Here is a 21,406-nt window from a genome sequence, read left to right on the forward strand (position 1 = left end):
CAGCGTTTTTAAAAACTAAACACACAAAAAAAAAACGTTTACATGGCTGGAAAAAGAGAATAAGTCAGTAAAAATGGCGTGATAGTAGTAATAATAGTAAAAGACATAAGAGAACTACGCGGTAACATGTCTTTCCTGCCGGAATAAGCAGCAAAAGACTGTCGCACAACAATCGCGCGATGTCCGGCGGGTCCTGAGAGTGAGCTGAGACAGCTCCTGTAAAGTTCCTTCCTCCGTCTCTTTACCAGAAACCCCCCCGCAGTGGAAACACACCTATTACTATTAGCGTTTTACGTATAGGTTTGTTGATAGTTTGAGCATCAGACACAGTCAGAGTGCAAAGTCAGTGCAGTATTGATCACATCTCTCAACTCTTTCAGTGCAGACATGAAGCCGTCCCTCCAGCAGCATACCTAGCTTATGGTCCTCGGCGATCACCTCGGCCATGGAGATCAGGTCGGCCTCCAAGGGGTCAGAGGGCACCTTGTTTCTAAGCTCATTGATGGCCTGGACGATCTGTTCTGCCCCCTGCAGGGTAGTTGGCAGGAACACAGGCACAGGAACCTGGAACAGAGCAGTTTTTGTTGAGCCATGACAAATGTTTTTTTTTTTTTTTTTTAAACATTTCTATCATAGGAAGCTTTTACAGATCTATATCTATCTGTCTTATCATCTATACATATATTAATTTTTGCTTCTTGGCATGGATAATTCACATATGCATGAGGTCTTACCGGTACAGGTAGAGAGACGGGAGTGGGCGTGATCTGGGAATACATATTCATGGGCATGGGGATGAAGACAGGCACAGGTATGGGAATAGGAATATACTCCCTCTTCACACCATCATCTACATCTGTGGATATGCAGATTCACACTGTATTAAAAGTGTAAAAGACTACATAAAAAGAAAGGTGTTTCATTTTTGTAGCACTCCAATGTAAGGTGTTGTGTTTACCTGTCTGTAGGAGTTTGCTCTGCATGTGCGGTTTGCAGTAGGTGGCCTTGGTCAGGGTGAGCGGCTTACAGAGCACTGCCTTGTTCTTGACGTCTCTCATTAAACCTCCACCTGAATAGGCCACGGTACCCTGGTTCACGAGCTGCAACATGACGGATAGGTTATTATAAGCAAAATAAACAATTTATAGAAATAAAAAAGGACCAGTTATTAAATGTACAATTTAAAAAAGATTGGATTTAGAGGAACTACATGTCTGGGAAACTGTTTGTTTACATATTTCTAAATAAAACAATATATTTTACAACTATATTTAGTAAGTTAATTGGCAATGTCTTTACAATATGAAGTAAGCAAACCCCCTAGTTCTTACTTACCCCAAGTTTGGCCCCTTGGACTTCAAAGCCTGTAAAGAAAAGATTATTAATATCACTTCTTTGCATTGTGGAGAAACCTAGGAGACTTAAATAGGTGAGTATTTTTGCTTTATACATTATTCATTTTCGGTTAATTTCCTAATACTAATTAACATTCAGATGTAACGCGGCAACGGCACCACCCCACCATGCCGCGTCGCTCACATTGGGATTACATTAGGTCGCTTATTGTCGCAGTGGTAGACCAGTCGCCTCTCAGGTAAATGTTCCTATGAGCCTGGATCATGTTAATATAATACATCCATGGGCTGGTTATGATTAGAGTCTATCGCTAAATATATACGGTATGTAAGTTTACGGCGCTAAGGAACTAGCGTTAGCATTAGCACGGCTAATAACAGGGAGAAGTGGAGCAGCTACAGTACGAAGCGGCTGCTTCCACAGCAACCAAAGCGGTGTCAGGTCTACTTTCCATTTCCAAGCCATTAGGATTAATGGGTTTTTGGACCTAATTCACCACCCAGTGACACGACCAACCCGTTTAAATGTTTATTTCATGTATAACATTTTCAGTGGTTTATCTTCTCGTGAAAAGGCACGTTCCTTTCCTTTGGTACTACTTTTCTTCTTCTTCAGCTGCAGAGCCACAGTATTACTATGCACTAGCGAAAGCAGGAAGATAAACAAGCTGAATTCACTGGTTGTTAATCTCGTGAGAGTTTGTTGCTGGGACAGACACACGTCACAAATTAAGTTATTTCTCCTCTTGATTTGTAGCTCTGAACAGTGTCATGTTGATGTCAGGCTGTTTGTAGGATCTGTGGCGTCTGAAAAATGGCTCTTATATCTATTTTGGTGGCTATGGAGCAAAAGAATCTGTCATAATAATCTGTGTGTGAATGGACTCAGACCTGTTTGCTGGGCTCCTAAAGGGACGGATGGCGGAAAACCACCAACGTGACACAGATGCAGAAAATAATGGAAAAGGAAACGTCTCATTTCTCTCCCGTCTCTGACTCATTCTGAGCTTTAAAAAAAAAACTGAGCTCTTCAGAAACCTATGGGTGACGTCATGGGGTGGCGTCCAGTCTGAAAGGTCTGCCAAAGGAACCGCACCCTCACACACACACACACACACACAAGCACTTTGTACCGGCGGGGGTGGAGTTCTCCGGGCCTTTCTGTGTGACCATGATGGGCTCGTTCTGCTGGCAGTAGAACTTCAACAGACACTCCTGGTCGCAGAAATGCCTCATCTCCGCTCTCCACATCACAGACTCCGTCAGGTTACCCTGCACCTTGCAGCAGTCACACCGCGCCGCCTGGTGGCCACAGGGAGACATTTGGGTTTGTTTTATTTTAGGGGAATTCCCAACACTAGCCTATAGCAGATTAAAACACATTAAAGGGATAGTTCACCCAAAATTGAAATTTCTCTCATTAAACTCATTATCTACTCACCCTCATGTCGACTAAGGGCTGGGAGAAGTTTCAGAGTCCTCCGTGGCTTCTCTGAGTTACAGGGGGTCTCGGCGTAGCAGTGCATGTCCATATAACGGTTGCAAATGGATACCAACTGTCTTCGTAACAAAAAGACACACCAAAAAACATCCAAATACCTCCATGCTGCTCGTATGTAATGTCTGTCTTGTATTGAAGCCCCGAAATGCGAAATTGTCCCGAAAAAAATTAAGTAAGTCTATTTTTCAAGCTTGTTTGTAGCGGAAGCTCCTCTTCCCAGTTCGTCCAAATTTGACGAACCGGGAAGAGGAGCTTCGAGAAGCTTCCGCTACAAAACAAGCTTGAAATATAGACTTATTTAATTTTTTTCGGGACAATTTTGTATTTCGGGGCTTCAATACAAGACGGACATTACATACGAGCAGCATGGAGGTATTTGGATGTTTTTTGGTGTGTCTTTTTGTTACGAAGACAGTTGGTATCCATTTGCAACCGTTATATGGACATGCACTGCTACGCCGAGACCCCCTGTAACTCAGAGAAGCCACAGATAACTCTGAAACTTCTCCCAGCTCTTAGTCGACATGAGGGTGAGTAGATAATGAGTGAAATTTCAATTTTGGGTGAACTATCCCTTTAATGATAATAATAACACATTATGAACAGACCTTGTAGTACCAGTCGTGGAACTTTTTGGCACACGCCTCGCCACAGAAGTCCCGGGTCATGCCACCGAGCTGCCGGGTCACGGCTCTCTTACACAGCTGGTTGCAGTGGTTACAGCTGACACACTTCAGGCCTAACCTCTTAATGAAATCCTGCTTATATAACAGCTTACAGCCTGGAGAGGGAAACAAAGGAGGGGAGGGGGAGACAATGGGAAAAGAAAACAAAGAGAAGGTAAACTCGAAAACAGTCTCACCAGGAAACAGCACAACAAAATCCTGGAAATAAGATCACAGATATATATAAAAAAAATATACAGTATATATTAGACGCTGAACCATGGAAAACAGCCTCTCTAACTACTAGAAAAACATTAGATTTATCAAGCCTCCTTCAGAGGAGAGCAGAGGAGGGGAAATGAGTACCTTCGCTGCAGAAAGGTCTCTTGACCCCGGAGAACTTGACCGTCTCGTGTAGCGTCTTTTCCTCTTGGCAGTACTCGCAAAACGTCACGATGCAGTGGAGCTTCTTATAATCCTCACAACACGTCTTACTACAGAACTGATAGACTTTATCCTGCAGACACACACACACACAGACACACACACACACACACACACAACAGGGATAAATGATAAATGTTGTGTCGCCACTCTGTGCTAATGTGAACATACAGGTTGCTACTTAAACATATGAAGGACAAACAATGACATAAATATGAATTAATAAATAAAAAAATAAAAATAATAAGTTCACCAAGCTAACCAATCTTGCTTCAGACTGATGTTCGGACCACCTACCTTATTACCATGCGGAAACAGAACTATAGAAGTAAATAAAAGCAGAAATGTAGAAATACAGAAATAAATAAATAACTGCATGTGTGATTAGATAAATGTATAAAAATAGAAATTGCATTTGTCTTTCTCAAAACAAACTTTATTTTGCATTTATTTAGGCATTTATGACATTTTTTGTCCTCCATAGAAACAGAGAAATAGAGAATAATGCACATAACATCCTCCAGAGCCTTAAACAAGTAATCTAATACCTTATTTATTAAAGGACAAGTACCATTTTTAAAAAAATATATAATGTTTGTTCTCAGCCTTCGAAAGGGGGGAGCCATTGGTGTAGCTCAACCCTTCTGCTAACTGAGGTTTATCTGGCACTGGAATGAGATTGGAAAACCACGAGAGAGGAAGTCCAGTCACTTAGCAGTGCGACACAAGTGCCGTTTTTTAAAATACCTGTACCTTATTTCTGGCATAAAATACGGTCGTTTACTCACCCATATAACTTTGGTGTCGTTCAGAAGATATTTAGCTCCATTCGAGAGCCGTGTATATCCATATACGATCATGAATGCGCATTATGATGCATTATCTGCCGCGAAACTCGTTAATTTCACCAATATTTTGTTAAGATTCGCTAGTGCTATTCCCCTTTGAGTCCAGAGTTGCCTGTTATCGTCATCCGGGGTCTTTAGATTGACCTACTGACCTCTGAACTGGATGATGTCATCTCTGAGTGCCGTGCGCAGCTGCAGCACGGCTCATTCACTCTGTGACAGTCGGCTTGTTTACCTGGAATTTGCTACTGCTAGGTTTGTGCAACATGGCTGAATATTTGTCAGATTTCTACAGACCCCGGATGACGATAACAGAACGACTTTAGCGGCAGATAATGTGTTATTTAGAGGCTGCATTCTCGGTGCCCCTAACACTCCCACTATGCATCTACATATCGTCCGAAGAACTCCTAATGACACCAAAGTTATATGGGTGTGTAATCGACCATATCTTATGCCAGAAATAAGGTACAGGTTGTAAAAAAAACGCACTTCTCCTTTACACCATCAGTCCAAAACACCTTTTTTTTTTTTTACTACACTTTACTATCAGAGGTGCAAGAAAACCAGCAAATATTCACATTTCTGCTTTAAGGATGACTCCAGACAAATGTCCTGTTGAAGGCAGAACTGTCACCAACTATCATCGTATCATCGTGGTGTGGTGCGACACTGACTGTTAACATGTGGTATCTGTGTGACAGATTAAAATAAGGTCTCACCTCCCACTCTAGAGTTTCAGGCTTCAGACTGAACGCTCCTCGACAGTAGTTACACTTCAGCTGGACGGTGTTGTTTGTTGTGGAGAGCGGCGTCTGTCCGTTGGTGGCTGTTTGAAGAGTGGCATTCTGCAAAAAACAAAACAAAACAGCAGAAAATGACAATAGAGTGATTAGATAAATGTAAATTCATTTCTTTCTCAAAACAAATTTTATTTTGCATTTATTTAGGCATTTATGACATTTTTTGTCCTCCATAGAAACATAGAGAAAGAGAGAATACTGCACATAACAACCTCCAGAGCCTTAAACAAGTAATCTAATACCTTATTTATTAAAGGACAGGTGCTATTTTTTTTTTCTCTAATATTTGTTCTCAGCCTTCGAAAGGGGGGAGCCAGTGGTCTAGCTTAACCCTTCTGCTAACTGAGGTTTATCTGGCACTGGAAAGAGATTGGAAAACCACGATAGAGGAAGTCCTGTCACTTAGCAGTGCATGTACAAAAACAAAACAGAAAATGACATTAGAGAAAATTAAATGCACTATATGTCAGTTGTATTAAAACTCACCTCATGACTGAACTATTAAGGTAATTAATGAAGCCAATTAACACATGACTTTGAAATTGTCTCTGTGCCAACTTGTTCTGCGTGTGAGTGTTATTGTATGAAGTCGTGGCAGTTTGAAGAGAAACAGTTTCCTCATTAATATGCTAATTTATGCAACATGGTGCTAAAAAACTAATCAGGTCATGGACTCCACTGAGAGACTGTGTGGTGTTTGTGTTTGTGTTTCGAGCCGCTGCTTTTTATGAGGATGTGTCAAATTGGCAGGATGACGTTACCGGTTAATCTGGGTTTTATTTCTGAAACTTTGACCATTATTCCTTCCAGGTGCAACAGCTTTTTTTTTTTTTTTTTTTACATCCTGACTAATCTGTAGAGAAACTGGGACACACAACTTCGCACTGAAGCAGCAGCGTGGACTCAAGTTTAATCCATTTATCTGAACCACTTCTGCCGTGAAGTGAAAAAGTGAGGACACTTTATTGAATTTATTTAATTTTAGTTCTTAGATCTTTTGGATTATATCTATTGATAAAGGTGATGTAATAACATTTCTTAATAAAAAAAACTTAATATCTAATGGGGTGTCTGAACTTTTACGCATGACTGTATGTCTGTCTTGTTCTGTCCTCACAGCAGCTGCAGTTTCATTCAACTATATGATATATCAAAGAGATACTGTGGAAATTAACTCAGAGGGAGATGATGATGCAATGTCCATCGGTGTAACCAGTAAATTTCCCGATGTAAATTTCTTTCTTTAAAAAAAAAAATCATAGTCAAGCCTCCTCCACGCACCTGGAACTTGGTAACACACTGCGAGCTGCAGAAGTTGAGGATGTTTCCCTCCGGCAGCGTGGCCTGGTACTGCGGTAACGAATTTCTCTTGCAGAAGTGACACGTGGGCTCTGTATCTGCACAAACACACACACACAGAGACATCAGACATTAAACATTCAAACATGCATCAATTATTCATGACTTTTTTGGGAGTTTTTGTTGTTTTTAAATGTTACATAACTCTTTCTCCCACTTGTGCATCATCTCATGTTTAGTCAGGCTCTGTGACCTGGAGTGAACAGCGACAGACAGGTGAGCTGGTTTAATACTCACTGATGAAGGAGGTGGTGGCCAGCTTGCCCTTGTTCATGCAGTTGACGGAGCAGTAGGAGCCCATGGTGCCGCCCGCTCCCAGGCTGTGCAGGACCTCGCCCGTCTTGATCAGCGTTTTACACGTCAGGCAGCTGGCGAGTTTACTGTGGGCCTGCAAGGGAGAGAGAGAGGGGGAGAATGTAGTTTCAACACACAGCACATAGAAAACTCTGCAGAGACAGTAACGTTATGATGAAGACACATTTATATAAATGTTTTGATGTCAGCTCATGGAGGGACATGAACACAGCATTACACAACAACTGATTATCACAATAGTGGAACTCCTGATGGATCCTTTTCACTGGTGTACGAGGTTTTAATGTGTTTGTTGAGGACAGTTTGTGATTTTTACAGAGTAGACTCAACACATATCTGTGGACAGTAGCCAATACTATAAAGTATGTCCAAGAAAATTTCCGTCAGTACAATAAATAGTAATAAATAGTTATGTTTTTACAGCTTGTATAAATAATTTTTTTTATACTTATTTCTAAATTTATTCATTAGTTTTTGTTCTTTTTAAATTATTATTATTTTATCTTTATTTTTAATCCTCATTACGTTTTCTTACCATTTTGGGGTCTATGTCTTTCATGTAAATCACTGTGCAGCACCTTGGTAAACTTTTATGTTTTGAAAATGTGCTATATAAATAAAGTGGATTGGATAAATGGAATTCCTACATTGTATAGCCTACCCATGACATGATACATAAGTTTAGTGACGGAGCTATTTAATAATATTATGTATTCTACACAATTTATATATTGATATGTTTTCTTTTTTTTAACAATTTTTTTGGCTTTCTGCCTTAATGTGATAGCACAGTGAGATAGACAGGAAAGGGGGAGGCAGAGAGAGGGGGAATGACACGCAGGAAAGGTCTGCCCGACGCGGGATTCGAACCGGGGCCGCCTGCGGTGAGGACTGTAGCCTCTACATGGTGTCGGCCGCTTTACCCACTGTGCCACGCACCGCCCTGATATGTTTTCTCTTCTCTTATTTAACCACATAGCACACAGTTAACACTTGTAGTATTGTCACAGTGAGTAACAGCAGCATCAGCAGTTGTTTTACCGCTTTATTTGATAAAGTCTATTTAAACGTGGCATCTTTTTCACCTTTATGTATTTAATCCAACCAGGCAGCAGCAGAGACATAAAACGAGGTAATTTTCCTCTGTGTGTAAAAGTGTAATCAGAGTTTTGAACACCGTGAGTTATTGTTCACCAGCTGATTGGGTTTGTACAGGATGATTTGTTGCTGCCTGAACAGTCGGCCTCTTGTTTGAAGCAGAGATGGACCCGGCCGTTTCCTCCACTTGTTATTAAAACGTCCAATAAGCTGCTGTTGCTCGGCAACAAATACAATTCCATCCTCTAATTCCCGGCTGTTATCGCCTAGCAACACAGTTTAGTTGTAAATTTTTCTCCAGAGGTGTTTCTGCACCACAGGCTCCAGACTCATGTCTCATTGTCATGTGGACACCTTCGGTCATTCGACACCACAGGACGGTCAAACAGTGACACTGGTGAATTCTGTCAAATATTATTGATCTAAATAAATGCTGTAAAAAATATAATATAATATATAAAATCACCTACTATGTACATAAGTGGCTGTAGTGCAAAGTTTAGGCATATGGCAAGTCTTTTTTCATAATCAATATGAACCATTTTTCTCTTTATTTCTGTGAAGTTTTGAGCTATGGCTAAAAAAAGAAAAAATGTTTTCTGAGATCACAGTGACCTTTGACCTTAGGCACAGACATTCACGTTTATTTTGGTGGTCTTAAACATGAAAGGCTTCCCTTCAGAAATTCAATATAATGCTTTCACAAGGCCAAGATCATGTTTTAATGCGGTCAAGCTGACTCTGACGTTTGAGATATTCCCTGAGATATTGCGTTCAATCCATGTTTTGGGAGGTTACCTGGGTCTTAACCTTTGATCCCTCAAAACAAATCAGCACATGCTCGAGTCCGACTGAATGTCTGTGTGAAATTCATACTGTATCAGTGTATTACACTTAAGATTTTGTGTCCAGGACCCGTCTCTCTCTCTCTCTCTCTGTGTGTGAGGAGAGGACACACTGTACTACAACCACTTTTTTGATAAATGAATAACAAATAAAAAGTGGATCAAACCATTAGTAACAGGTGGCTGGTCATCAACATGTTCCCAAACCCTTTTTTTTTTAATATATTCATCTGAAAGCTTCTTTTATACTTCACACAGCCCATATCTGATTTACTCCTCTGAATGAAAACTCTGGTACCATCTGGTTCATGCTCGCAACAAACCCCCAACAACTCCTGCAGGAAAAGATCAATGTTGTTTTAACCTTATTGTCTATTAATGTACTTTGTTTTCTAATTGTGATTGATTGATTGATTGATTGATTGATTGACTTATTGCTGGAAGGTACCTTTTGTTTGTGTTTGTTTGCTGTAGCTCTTGTGTGCATGTTTCCTGTATGTCAGGAGAGTGAGTAACGAGGTTAATCATTTTACTGTATTTACATTTCAGCTGCTCTGGGATCAGTTTACCCGGCTGTGTGGATGATGAGAACGGGTCACAACAGCTGAATATCATTTAAAGAAAAACGTTCAAAGCTCTGTGAGCCCGTGCTGTGATTTAATGGACGACGAATGAGTAAAATCGTCGGCTCCAATCAGGCGAGCGCTGCAACACCTGCAGGCTGCGGTTTGGGGCCTACAGTACCTGCTTGTACTCCTTGATGCAGTTCTGGCAGCAGAATCGTTTCTGTTGGCCGTCGACCAGCAGGAAGTGGTTGGCCGACGCTCGGCTGGGCAGGTAGTCGCCACACTGCTCGCAGCAGTTCATGATCAACCCGTTGGCCCTGCGGTACACGTTGAAACATGCGTCGCTGCAGATCTTGTGGGTCACAGTCTTAAAGCTAACCTCGTGCCGGATCTATTAAAAAAAAGAGAGGAAAAACAACACAAACAGGTTTGATTCACTGAACTTTACACTTCTTCTTCATGAATTATACTTAATTATGGTTAGTTTGAGTGTTTAGAACAAACTTTAAAGCGGAAATCCAACAGTTTCAGTCTAATTTATCTTTTATATGTGTGCAAACTTCCTCCATAACACTGATGCCACTAAATAACTTGATAATATCTCAAACACCTGCGCCTAACAGGCTGTAAATAAAAGAAACATTAAATAATAGGAATCAACAGCAGCTTTTAAAAATGTAAACATGAGCGAATTATTTTTGTCAGGTAACTCTCAAGTCTTTTTTTTTTTTTGCATATTATATCTGGCGTGTTGCCATTTCTTTTATATGCAAATCAAACCAAGACGGAAACATAAATAATGCACATGATTTTAAGATGTCACGAATGCAGACAGCTGCGGTTGCTAGGTGACAGTAGCACTGATTAACTTTGAACTAGAAAAATATAATTTAGGGAAAAGGAAAAAAAAAGAGAAAAAGTATTTTCCAGGTTCACGAGCGACTGAGCAGTTTGAGTTCATTTATTTATTTTTCAGTTCCGTTACATAACATAACGGATTCAATGAGTCGAACTAAGTGGTCCTCCGCGGTGACGTTGGGAGGAACTACGACGCTCCAGCTTTACAGACAACTGTTCGTGCAATGTGGTGTCCATGGAGACCGAGCTGAAGGTTCACTAGGAAGACGTAATGAAATGAAACGAAACGAAACGAAACGAAGGGGTGGAGAAGAGATAAGAAGGGAAAGAAAGGACAGACAGACAGAGAGAGAGAGGAAGGGAGATAAATATTGAATGAAAGTGACCTGAGGAGGAGGAGGACGACGAGGGAGAGAGAGACGGAGAGTTCAGATGAGACAACAAAGTAAATGATGATGAAGACTGTTTGTGTTTGACAGATCATCAGAGAGAGAGAGGGTGTGTGTGTGTGTGTGTGTGTGTGTGTGTGTGTGTGTGTGTGTGTGTGTGATGTAATCGAAGATCAGACAACAGGAGAGTTTGGCGTCGCTTCATCAGGCTCGCTGGGCCTGTTCACACCTGGTGTCAACATCTGCCTCAGGTGATCTGATCACAACTCGTCAGCTCTACTCTCAGGTGCGAACGCCACCGAGACGAAGCACCGACAAAAAGAAACCAATCTGTAACAATCATGGAAGTAATTTCCAAAAATGGGAGATAAATTGAGATTATAAGAAGCACAACTGTTTGTTATGTTTATGTTTTTTGTGCAAAGCATTATGAATTGTTAATGTTGTCATTATCAATTCAATAAAGGTTGTCTGTCCAGATAACCATTTTAGCTCCATGTCAGAAACGATCTCCTTAAAATAAAATTAAAATTTTTAAAAGACAAGAATCTACAATTAATTAAAACAAAATCTAAAAAGCCAGACTAAAAGAGAAGCAGAATAGCAGGAGTGAAAACATTGCCTCTCCAGTTTGGGGCTCAGGTTCAGACATTTAATTGCATATGGTGTTAAGTAGGAATGGGCGAGTACCGATACCAGGTATCTGTATCAGGTCGATACCGGCCTTATTTCAAAGTATCGGTACTCATAAAGGCTGCCGATACCAGCCGCTGATCCTCTTTCATTCCTTTAAACAAATACCAGGGTTTCAGCTATGTACATTAACACAGCCACGGCTGCTCGCTGTTCCTTAATTATTACCACTGCTTCAGAATCTGGTCAGGGCAGGCAGACACAGACACAACCAGCTACCGTTGCTTTGTAGCTAAATAATAAACCTTGTTAAGTGTCTCAACCCACTGGCTGGCACTGAGCTGATCAATAAACAACGCTGAAGAGAGGGTTAGGGGGCGCTAGGCTATATAAATAATATATATATATATATATATATATATATATATATATATATATATATATATATATATAAGTACAAGTACTTATCGGTGATACTCAGTCTGAAAAAAATGGTATTGAACATCCCTGGTGTTGAGATTGTTTGTTGTTTTGGACGCTGATCGACTCTGAAGCTTAAAAACCTGTTACCGTGGTGTCCAGTTTTCCCTTGAACTGGGACATGACGTCTGTGTAAAGGCCTGTGTTACACTGAGAGGTGTTTGTTCTGTGCTGTGCCTCCTGAGGGACACATTTAGATTACATTACACTGCAGAGGTGTAACTACCACACTGGTAAATCAGACTTATACCATTAACGCCTCTTTGACACGTTTCCCTCCACACTCACTTTTACTAAATTATTCATTCCTCTGTCCAGACTGGATGTGACTCTACGACAGACAGATGTGTTGTAGAGTGTGTGTGTGTGTGTGTGTGTGTGTGAGACACAGACTGACCTCTGTGAGCTTGCCACAGACGGTACATTTGGTTTTGTGGCCCGATTTGGGCGGGTTTTGCTTGTTCTCGTAGGCGCCGAGGCAGCCGGTGCTGCAGAACTCCTGGAAGGACTCGCTGGAGTCGACCTGGGCCACGATGGTTCCCTTCATGTTGGTGATGTCCCTGAAAAAACACCAAACCTCCATCAGTTAGTGAAACAGTAGGAGGGAGAGACCGACAGTCAAAGCACCTGAGGGTTAGTCAGATGATTAGAGTCGTTACAATGTGGAATAATTGACCAACTTATCACAGTTAAATCACAGTGAGGCTTTAAAAACACTTAAATAACCTTAACTTCAAAGAACCAAGTGAATATCTATGATTGATTGTAATATGATTTGCTCCAAAACACTCTCACGGACAAGTTGTGACCTGCACGTTCACCACGCTATGAAATAATAACAGAACGTTACCAGACAGAGTTGTTTTAGAGGCAAATTCATGCAAAACCGCTGATGCACGTTCCTGTCAGGGGCAGTTTTTCATCAAGCAGTCTCTGTATTTCCCTCTAAAACAACTCTGTCTTGTAACTTTCTGTTATTATCTCATAGCGTGGTGAATGTGCAGGTCACAACTTGTCCACCAGAGCGTTTTGGAGTCGTTGGATTGTGTATTTGATGAGTTTGATGAGGGAAACCAAGAAATCCCATGAGCCTCCGTAGCGTAGCTCTAAGCAGCTCACGGCTCTGCTCCGCCGTTCTAAAAACAGCTTGCACCGACAATTAAAGGTAACAAACCTACTGCTAAAACTATAGGGATTATGGCAATGGGCCAATGTTGAACTATCCCTTTAAACATGTTGAATGACAATAAACCAAATGGATGTGATTTTTTATGGTGTGTTTATTGTACTTTATGTTTATTTTGTTGTGTGTGGAGCCCAGGAAGAGGAGCTGCTGTATTACCGGCAGCTAATGAGGATGAGAATAAAGGTCGTTGTGTGTTTAAATAGTGCGTTTAGGGCTTTTCAAAGTTAATTAATTAACAATAAATTCCCTTTTCCCTCTATAACTGAACCACAGACCTACTCTCTGGTCACCACCTCTCTACTTCTGAACGTCCACCATGTTTACAAGCCCGTAAAGTGTCTCCATGTTCGCTGGTTTACTCACTTTTTGCACATGGTGCAGCTCTTCTTGGGGGCGGGTTTGTGTGAGAAGGCAGAGAGACAGGTGGTGGAGCAGAACAGGTGCGTGGAGCCTTTGCGCTGGTACGCCGTCTGACCTTTCTTCAGAGGCTTTTTACAGTTTGCACAGGTCACCTGTAACGTGGACAAACAAACACAGACCAGGTTTAACTATAGGGAAGGTTTTACACTGGCAATAAGTCATATATGACCTCACTCCATTGGCCGACAGCAGGAGTCGAATCGTTCTCTATAAAAACCCTGAAGCCACGTTTTGGCCATATTAAACTGAAACTCAATTGGGTCAATAATTTCTGCTCAACCTCCTCAGCTCAGCTAATGAGGTAACAGGGGACACTGAAAGTAAACGAGACATAAGAGGAATTAGAAAACAAACAAAAACTTTTTTTTCCCTTCTACCACACAAACTGCTGCTGTTCTCTCCTCCCAATAGAAATAATAAAACTAAAATGCAAAATATCGATTATACTGTATACGTGTTAAAGCAGAAGTAAGCTGAATGTTTGTGTTAATATAAGTCTTAAATAGTTATATCTTCCGACAGCAATCACTTATATAGAGTGTTTGGTCTGAAACACGGGTCTGTCAGTCACTCTGCTCTGCTGTAAGCCGAGGAGAAAACTTTCCTTGTATCCTACAACCTTTATCCAATGAGGAGAGAGAACGGCATAAAGGGGCGGTCCTCTCTGTGTGTGCAGCCAAGGGATGCGCGTGAATGTGGTGACGTAGGGACGAGGGCGGGGACTGCTAACTCCATCAGCTGACAAGAAGTTAGCCAAAACGACCAGATCGCTTACTTCTGCTTTAAATGCCACATGTTGTTTCTTTTTGTCATTTATTCTAATAAACGTGTGCTATTTGGCTGTAAATTTACTGTCGAGTACAGTCCTTTATTGTTTAACAGCATCACATAGAGATCCTTTTTCTGCACATATTCTTTCAAATTGAGCATATGAAGCGTTTTTATGAAAACACAATGGACAGATGGACAAAAGCTGAACGACTGAACCCCTTTTTAAAAAACACAACGTTCTGTACATCCTGAACAACACGACAGGGCCTCAGTGGACGGAGTGGATCACCTTGACCGTCCTGGGCTGTGGCTGGGATCCTGAGGAGGAAGTAGACGAGGAAGACTGGCCTGGAGGTTTGGGCAGCGAGGTGGCTGGTGACGGGGAGTCCACGCCCGTCTGCTTCTGGTTGCGCGGGACTGAGGCCGACTGGGAGATCCATGAATCTGCAGACGGCAAAGACAGGAACAAGAGTTAAGAGAGTTAAGAGTCTCCATCATGAAGCCAGTACTGTTGAATTTCATGTTTTTATGAGTGAAATATGTCCCGACAGTATTTTAAAGCCCTTTAAATCATACTAAAAGAAATAAAAAGCAGCACGACGACGGCATACAGTATGGATGTATTATTGCAAAGACATTTATTCTACTGGTTCGGAAAATGGAAGAAGGTCCAACATAAAGACTGTGTCTCGGGGAAATGGTGGAAACTCGTCCTCTACAGAGAATACCTTTTATTATTCAGGAACAAAGAGGAAAATTTGGCAACCCTCAATTTCTATTTTGGCAGATAGAACCTGCTCAAAGTATTTGTTCAATATTTCTGTGTGTTCCTGGTTCATTATTCAGGTACCAGGACCCACACGGATATGTCTGTGTCACTGTGGATGTACTTTTTATGCATTATATTGCCAATTTAATGCACCTTTAATTACATCAGTTGTTTATGTAACTTTTTATTCTTTTTTTCTATATCCTGTTGGTTTAAATAATCTTTTGTCAAATTTAGATTTAGATTTTGTTTTCCTTTCCTTCCTTCTCTCTACGTACATGTTTTCAGAGTTATTGCCTGATTATACAAAGGAGGAAGCGCTGAATCAAGTTGATGCTTCATAACAACAAGTATGTGAATAATCCTGTATAAAGCTTTAAGTGCTCAGGGTCCAACACTGTTTAAAGGTCTGAGCCCATGAGTCTCGGTTACTTTAAGACAAACTCCACTGTCCAACACCAGTGGTCACTGAGTCCAAGTCAGATTCTACAATAAATAAAAGCCGTCCATGACGAGTGGTCTGAGAGCTTTAAAACATACAGATGTCAGGTATTTGCTTTATTTTATTGCATCTTTTTTTTAATATATGAACCATATATATTAAAAATTCAACCTTGACTTCCTTAACTTCACATGTCTTTCCTTTGCTGCATTCTTTTCTAGAAGACTTTTTTAAAGCCGATATATTTGGCTATTTGGATGATAGAAAAGCAGACAGGAAACTAAAGGAAACATGGGGGTCAGAGCGGTCAAATATCCCCGGCTGGACTTGAACCAGGGACACGATGCTGGTAGTAGTGGCTCATGTGGCCTTCAGGTGACCAGGACGTCCTGTAAACTGAGCATCCCTGGATAAATCTAACAGCGTCACAGTTGCTACGACACCACTGATCCATCTGGCCTGAAGCAGCTTCACACTTGTTTGCATCTGCGGCCAAAACGGTGGTTTGATGTTTCTGTGGTTGTAAAGCTGGACAAGACGCAGCGCAGCCGCAAGCTCAGAAGCTCAGAGAGTAAAAATCTGAAGCTTTAGATTTAAAATACAGACATTATGAAACTATGAAGCATCTCAAGAGACAAATAATCCGTCAGGAGCCGGTTTGTGAATGGAGCGGCGCTGCAGTCAACAGCACCATCTGGAGCCCGGGTGCAGCTCGGCAGAAACAGTCCCAAAGCCCCACTTCATCAATTGAAAGCCCGTGGATCACAAACTGGTTAATGGTCCATTAGCAAACTGAACGTAGGTCTGTGATGCTGCAGATTTGAAGAAATTTTGTTTTGTAAAGTTTAAAAAAACAAGTCAGACAGGGCAGGATAAAACACATCTGGTGAGCAGAAAGGATAACAGATTTTTCCTGAATTATTTACCAAACTACTAAGTTCTTTACCCATTTTGTGACATTTAGTTTACTATTCTGATTATGTTTTTACTTTATAGTCTATGTTTTTGTATTTTTTATTGAGGAGAGAGGCCAAACGTGATCTCATTGCACCTACTACAATGACAATGGTGCTGATTCTGACACAGTTTAGCTGCAGAAATATGATTTATTTGGGTATAATGATACACTTTCTGATTTAATTGAACTCCAAATTAAGTTATCATGGATGCAGTTGTAAGTACTAATCTTATTTTCCACCCCGCTGCGTTGCTGTGACAGCAGCACATGACAAAGAGCCCTGTGTGTGTGTGTGTGTGGTGCTTTGTAACGAACAAACTGTACAATGTTATAACGACCCTGCTGCGAAAACATTTTCTTTAGTTCCAGCAGAAGCAGAACTGAAGCTGCGGCACCGGTAATGACGGCTGCAACAAATTCTGTGAATCCTACAGTGTGGGGCTTTCAGCGGCAGACCTGCGCTTTCTTTCAACCTTCGCCAGGGGGGCAAGCAGGCGCTGAATTCATGGGTTCATCTGTCTGTGGCTGAGCTGCTCCGGTTACAAACCACTTGTAGTTTCAAAAGCGGAAGGGGGTGTGGGGACGAGGCGGGACGAGGCGGGACGAGGCGGGACGAGGCGGGACCTCTCAGGGCGACGAGGAGCCGGAGAGTGGAGGGGATTAGATTGAAAGTACGAGAGAGGAATTGACCAGTTGGTCTCTGCGGCCGCCCGCTAGAGAGAATGGATTTTTTTCATTCCTTTTGCTCTTCACATTGTGCAGGTCGTACTACAGGGCCATAACCACCGTCTAAATGACGTTAATAATAATAATAATGATCAATCTTTCAAATCGTAGACCATAGCTTTAAGCTGTCTGCTGTCTGCCGGTGTGTTTTTAAAAATAGCCGATTTGATTCTCGTGTTGGGCGTCGCGCGAAAAGGAAATGTGTCTTCCAGTGACGGTTGACGTCACATTTCAGTATCAGCTCTGTCGATCGGAACCTCGGCTGAGACATTACCAAAAAATAGTACCAGGTACCAGGAACTATCCCTGGTGGGAAAACAACTCGAGTGGAGTCGAGTCAGTGGAAAAAGGCCATAAGATGATCAGTAACCACATCGAAAAATGGAACCACAGCATCTCTAGTATCAACGAATACCGACCGTACGGTGGCCCTGAGAGCTCAATCCACTGCAATTTAAGAACCAAAACAAACACATGCAAAGCCCCAAAGTGCTACAAATTAAGAAAACAACTTCATGAATTTTGTAACACATGTGTTGCCTTCAAAACTTTAAGTGACGGAACACGCCAAGATAACAGCAGCACAATGTTTCACTATTACAGCACATATATGTTTGCAGTATTATCTAAATCATATGATGCTGATGTTATGATAAACTACACAAACAAACAGCTTGGTCCGTCACTTTTTTGTGTCCCCGGAAACATCTCTGAGTTTCTGCAGCTCATGTGCTGTCAAACTGATGAGGATGTTTCTGAATTTACAGCGTCTCTGTGTTTCTGAATGTGTTTTCTTCAGCTGCAGTGTGTTGACCAGCGTATGAAGGGACCGACTTCCTGCTGCAGTTCTGGTGCCACACAACAATTATGTGTAACGAGCACAAAAATAAAAATGTATATCAATTCACAAGAACAGTGGACAAATAAACTAAATCCTTATGGGCCACCATGAGTGTGAAATAAACATGAGAGTGAAACGAAAATAAATCAGAAGTGAAAATAAATTAACAAAACCTGGATGATTTACAACACAACCCTGCAACTTATCATCAGACCACGACTGAGAACAACACAGATGACTGATTGTCAACGTCACAGCGCAGGTGGGTTTGCAAACATGGATCCATGCAGGAAGAAAAAAGGAGCGTTTTCGGGACAAGACACGTTTAACACAAAAGCATCAGGAGTGGAAGAGTGAAGGCCGAGGAACCAGAGGTGAGACAGTAAACTGAAACATGTGGTCGACTCCCGCTCTGGATCATTAGGTGACAGCGTAACAGAATCTAAACAAATAAAGCTGTAATTTTTTCATTTTCAATGTTGAAACAGCTCAACTTTCGTGATAATAACGAAATCTCCTCTATAATTCACCCTTTTTGTTTTTTCTTTTTACCTGCTCTGTTGTGCGTCCCTGTGTCTCCGTTCTGTACCAGCTGGCCCAGGGGAGCGGAGCCCCGCCCAGGGTTGAAGGAGGCTGTGGGTCGACCAGATGGGGCGTCTGGATTCAGGCTGAAGGCGTTGCTGATCTGCAGGCCGTTCTCCTCCGTCTGGCCCTCACCTGCCTGGACAGACACACAGGTTTGGTTCACAACGTTAAGTTGTTTTTTTTGTTTTTTTTACTTCAGTGATGAAACATTTGGAAACATATGATAAGGAACCAAAGACAGACACACAAATAAATAAATAATTACTGGCATAGCATAAACAGATCATCTCTCTGCAGCAGCGTCATCATCTCTAAGCTCATTATTCCCTTTTCCAAGAATCAGGGCTCCAGACGGCCTGTAAATGGAGGCATTTCGCCCCTAAAAATTTGAGCTGGTGCAAGTAAATGTTTCATCTACTTGTGCATGTGCAACCAGTATATTTGCTGTTTTTCTTTTAACACTTGAAAACGAAGAGAGGGCAACTCAAAGAATCTGGTATCTGTGTCATTACAGGTGTCAGGCCAACGTGTGTGAGGATCATGAATGAAAAGGAAATGTGAATATTTGCTTTGCAAGTCGATTTACAGTGTGCACCTCTACATTTTCTGCTTGTGCGCCTAAAATTTTAAAGGGGAACTACGCAAGAGACTGGTCGCTTTTCCTCTGTTTTTCTAACCCTCCTCTCGGCCATGTGCATTTGTTTACAACAAAGCTGGTGAGAAATCTATACATGGAGCAGTGGATAACGTTATACAACATATACAATGTTTCGACGTGCATATCTGTGTAGTTGTGTCGCGGTGCCGCAGAGACAAGAGCTGTAGAGTAACTACACTGATGTTGCAAGGTTGGTTTTCAGCCATGAGACGCCAGGTGGAAGGCAGAGAGCCTCCGTTCTCACACATAACAAGTCATAAGTCATGTAGTTAACTATCACAATTACTCCAGAGCTTTTTAATTAAGATAAAAATGTAGCATAGCCACGGGACAAATCCTGCTTAGTTCCTCTTTAGGGCGTCAAGTCTGGAGCCCTTGAACCTGCTCTGGCGAACAGAACATCTGCTTTTGCCGACAAACACGACTCGATTGGTTCTCACCGATGTGACGACCGCCGCTCCTCCCTGCAGCGACGTCACCGAGGTTATCATCAGGTTCATGTCGGCCTCGTCGTCCACCGGATGCGGCGGCGAGTCCACGACTCCCACCACCGCCGCTGCAGGGGCCGCCGAGCTCCCCTTCTGGCCGCCACCACCGGAGCCCAACGTGGTGACGCTGGCGATCCTGATCTCCGAATCTGGCTCGGTGCTGCTGAGTACACCTGGAGAGTGGGAGGAAGAGCCGCCTCCTTCTCCTTCTCCTTCTCCTCCGGGGGGCGCCGGCGAGGAGGAGGAAGTGTCTTTCTGTTCAGAGTCCTCCTCGTCATCAATGACAATCGGCTCCGCTGCTGCTGCTGCTGCTGCTGCTGCTGTGGTGGTTGTGGTTGTGGTTGTTGTGGTTGTTGGAGGCTTTGGAGAAGGAGGCGTGGGCGCGCTGGAAGACGGAGGAGGAGAAGGAGAAGGAGGAGGAGGAGAAGGACTGGGGGTCTTTGAAGGCATCGCTGCAGAGGACGTGTCCACCACGGGTCCCACGTCAGAAGAAGACGCGTCCAGCAGCTCTATGCAGTCTGCGCTGGGCGTGTCTTCGGAGAGCGAGGTGGCAGGAGGCTCGGAGGAGGAGGAGGAGGAGGAGGAGGAGGAGGAGGCGGCACCGGCACCGGCATCATCAGCGGCGGCATCAGCATCAACAGTGTCAACAGTGGTGGCCTCCTCCTCCCCTACCAGAACCACGTCGTCGTCGTCATTATTGTCCTCTGCGCCGGGGCCCTCCTCCTTTGTGGCTCCATCATCGTCCGTTTCCATGGAAACTGCCTCCCCAGCATCCTCCTCCTCCTCCTCTCTTGGGGGCGTGGTCTGTTGTTGCTCCTGCTGCTGCTCCTCCTGCTCCTCCTCCTGCAGCTCCTCCTGCTGCTCCTGCTGCTGCTGCTGCTGGGGGGAGGAGGGAGTGGCGTCCGTGGGCTCCTCCTGCTCCTCCTGCTCCTCCTGCTCCTCCCGCTCCTCCCGCTCCTCTGCCTCTTCCGCCACGGCAGGGTTTGGTTCTGACTCCCCATCCATCGCTAAGGCAACCACCTGGCGACGCAAACAAAAGGCAGTTAGGAGGGACAATGAGCTGAAACGAGAACCAGTGATTGGGTTTTTTTTTTTTTTTTATGGCGTGTGACAGCTGGACAGGTAGCTCAGGTGTCCCCAGAGACAACAACCCCCCCACCCCCTCAACACACACACACACACACACACACCCCCAACACACACACCCAGCCTCCTCCTCCTCCTGCTGCTGCCAGGTGTGAACACGCTGCCATTGTTGTTGGTGTCGCCACCACCTTTTCTCTGTCGCCTCCACCCTCAGATGCTCCAACACTTTAAACCTCCGTGTGATTTTCAGCTACACATCTCACACACAGGTGCATCTCAATAAATTAAACTATCATGGAAAAGTTCATTTATGTCCG

The 21,406-nt window shown here is 42.9% G+C and overlaps 1 protein-coding gene across 1 annotated transcript in view; it reads right to left on the bottom strand.

Annotated features, from left to right (window-relative positions):
• The window catches only part of zmym2 (zinc finger, MYM-type 2), a 33,470-nt gene extending 12,617 nt beyond the window's left edge, over positions 1 to 20,853 (bottom strand). Inside the window, exons 1-16 of the mRNA XM_083997146.1 lie at positions 19,956 to 20,853; positions 18,825 to 18,993; positions 14,826 to 14,980; positions 13,709 to 13,857; positions 12,557 to 12,719; positions 9,978 to 10,190; positions 7,213 to 7,363; positions 6,898 to 7,013; positions 5,536 to 5,661; positions 3,888 to 4,038; positions 3,465 to 3,637; positions 2,489 to 2,657; positions 1,336 to 1,364; positions 959 to 1,100; positions 735 to 856; positions 414 to 564 (exon numbers count right to left, since the gene is read on the bottom strand). Coding sequence (XP_083853272.1) covers positions 414 to 564; positions 735 to 856; positions 959 to 1,100; positions 1,336 to 1,364; positions 2,489 to 2,657; positions 3,465 to 3,637; positions 3,888 to 4,038; positions 5,536 to 5,661; positions 6,898 to 7,013; positions 7,213 to 7,363; positions 9,978 to 10,190; positions 12,557 to 12,719; positions 13,709 to 13,857; positions 14,826 to 14,980; positions 18,825 to 18,993; positions 19,956 to 20,756 — 2,980 coding nt within the window. The 5' untranslated portion in view covers positions 20,757 to 20,853. The remainder of the gene's footprint in view (positions 1 to 413; positions 565 to 734; positions 857 to 958; positions 1,101 to 1,335; positions 1,365 to 2,488; positions 2,658 to 3,464; positions 3,638 to 3,887; positions 4,039 to 5,535; positions 5,662 to 6,897; positions 7,014 to 7,212; positions 7,364 to 9,977; positions 10,191 to 12,556; positions 12,720 to 13,708; positions 13,858 to 14,825; positions 14,981 to 18,824; positions 18,994 to 19,955) is intronic.
• Positions 20,854 to 21,406: the final 553 nt, after the last annotated feature.

This window comes from Trachurus trachurus (assembly GCF_905171665.1).
Source record: "Trachurus trachurus genome assembly, chromosome: 21".
Lineage (NCBI taxonomy): Eukaryota > Metazoa > Chordata > Actinopteri > Carangiformes > Carangidae > Trachurus > Trachurus trachurus.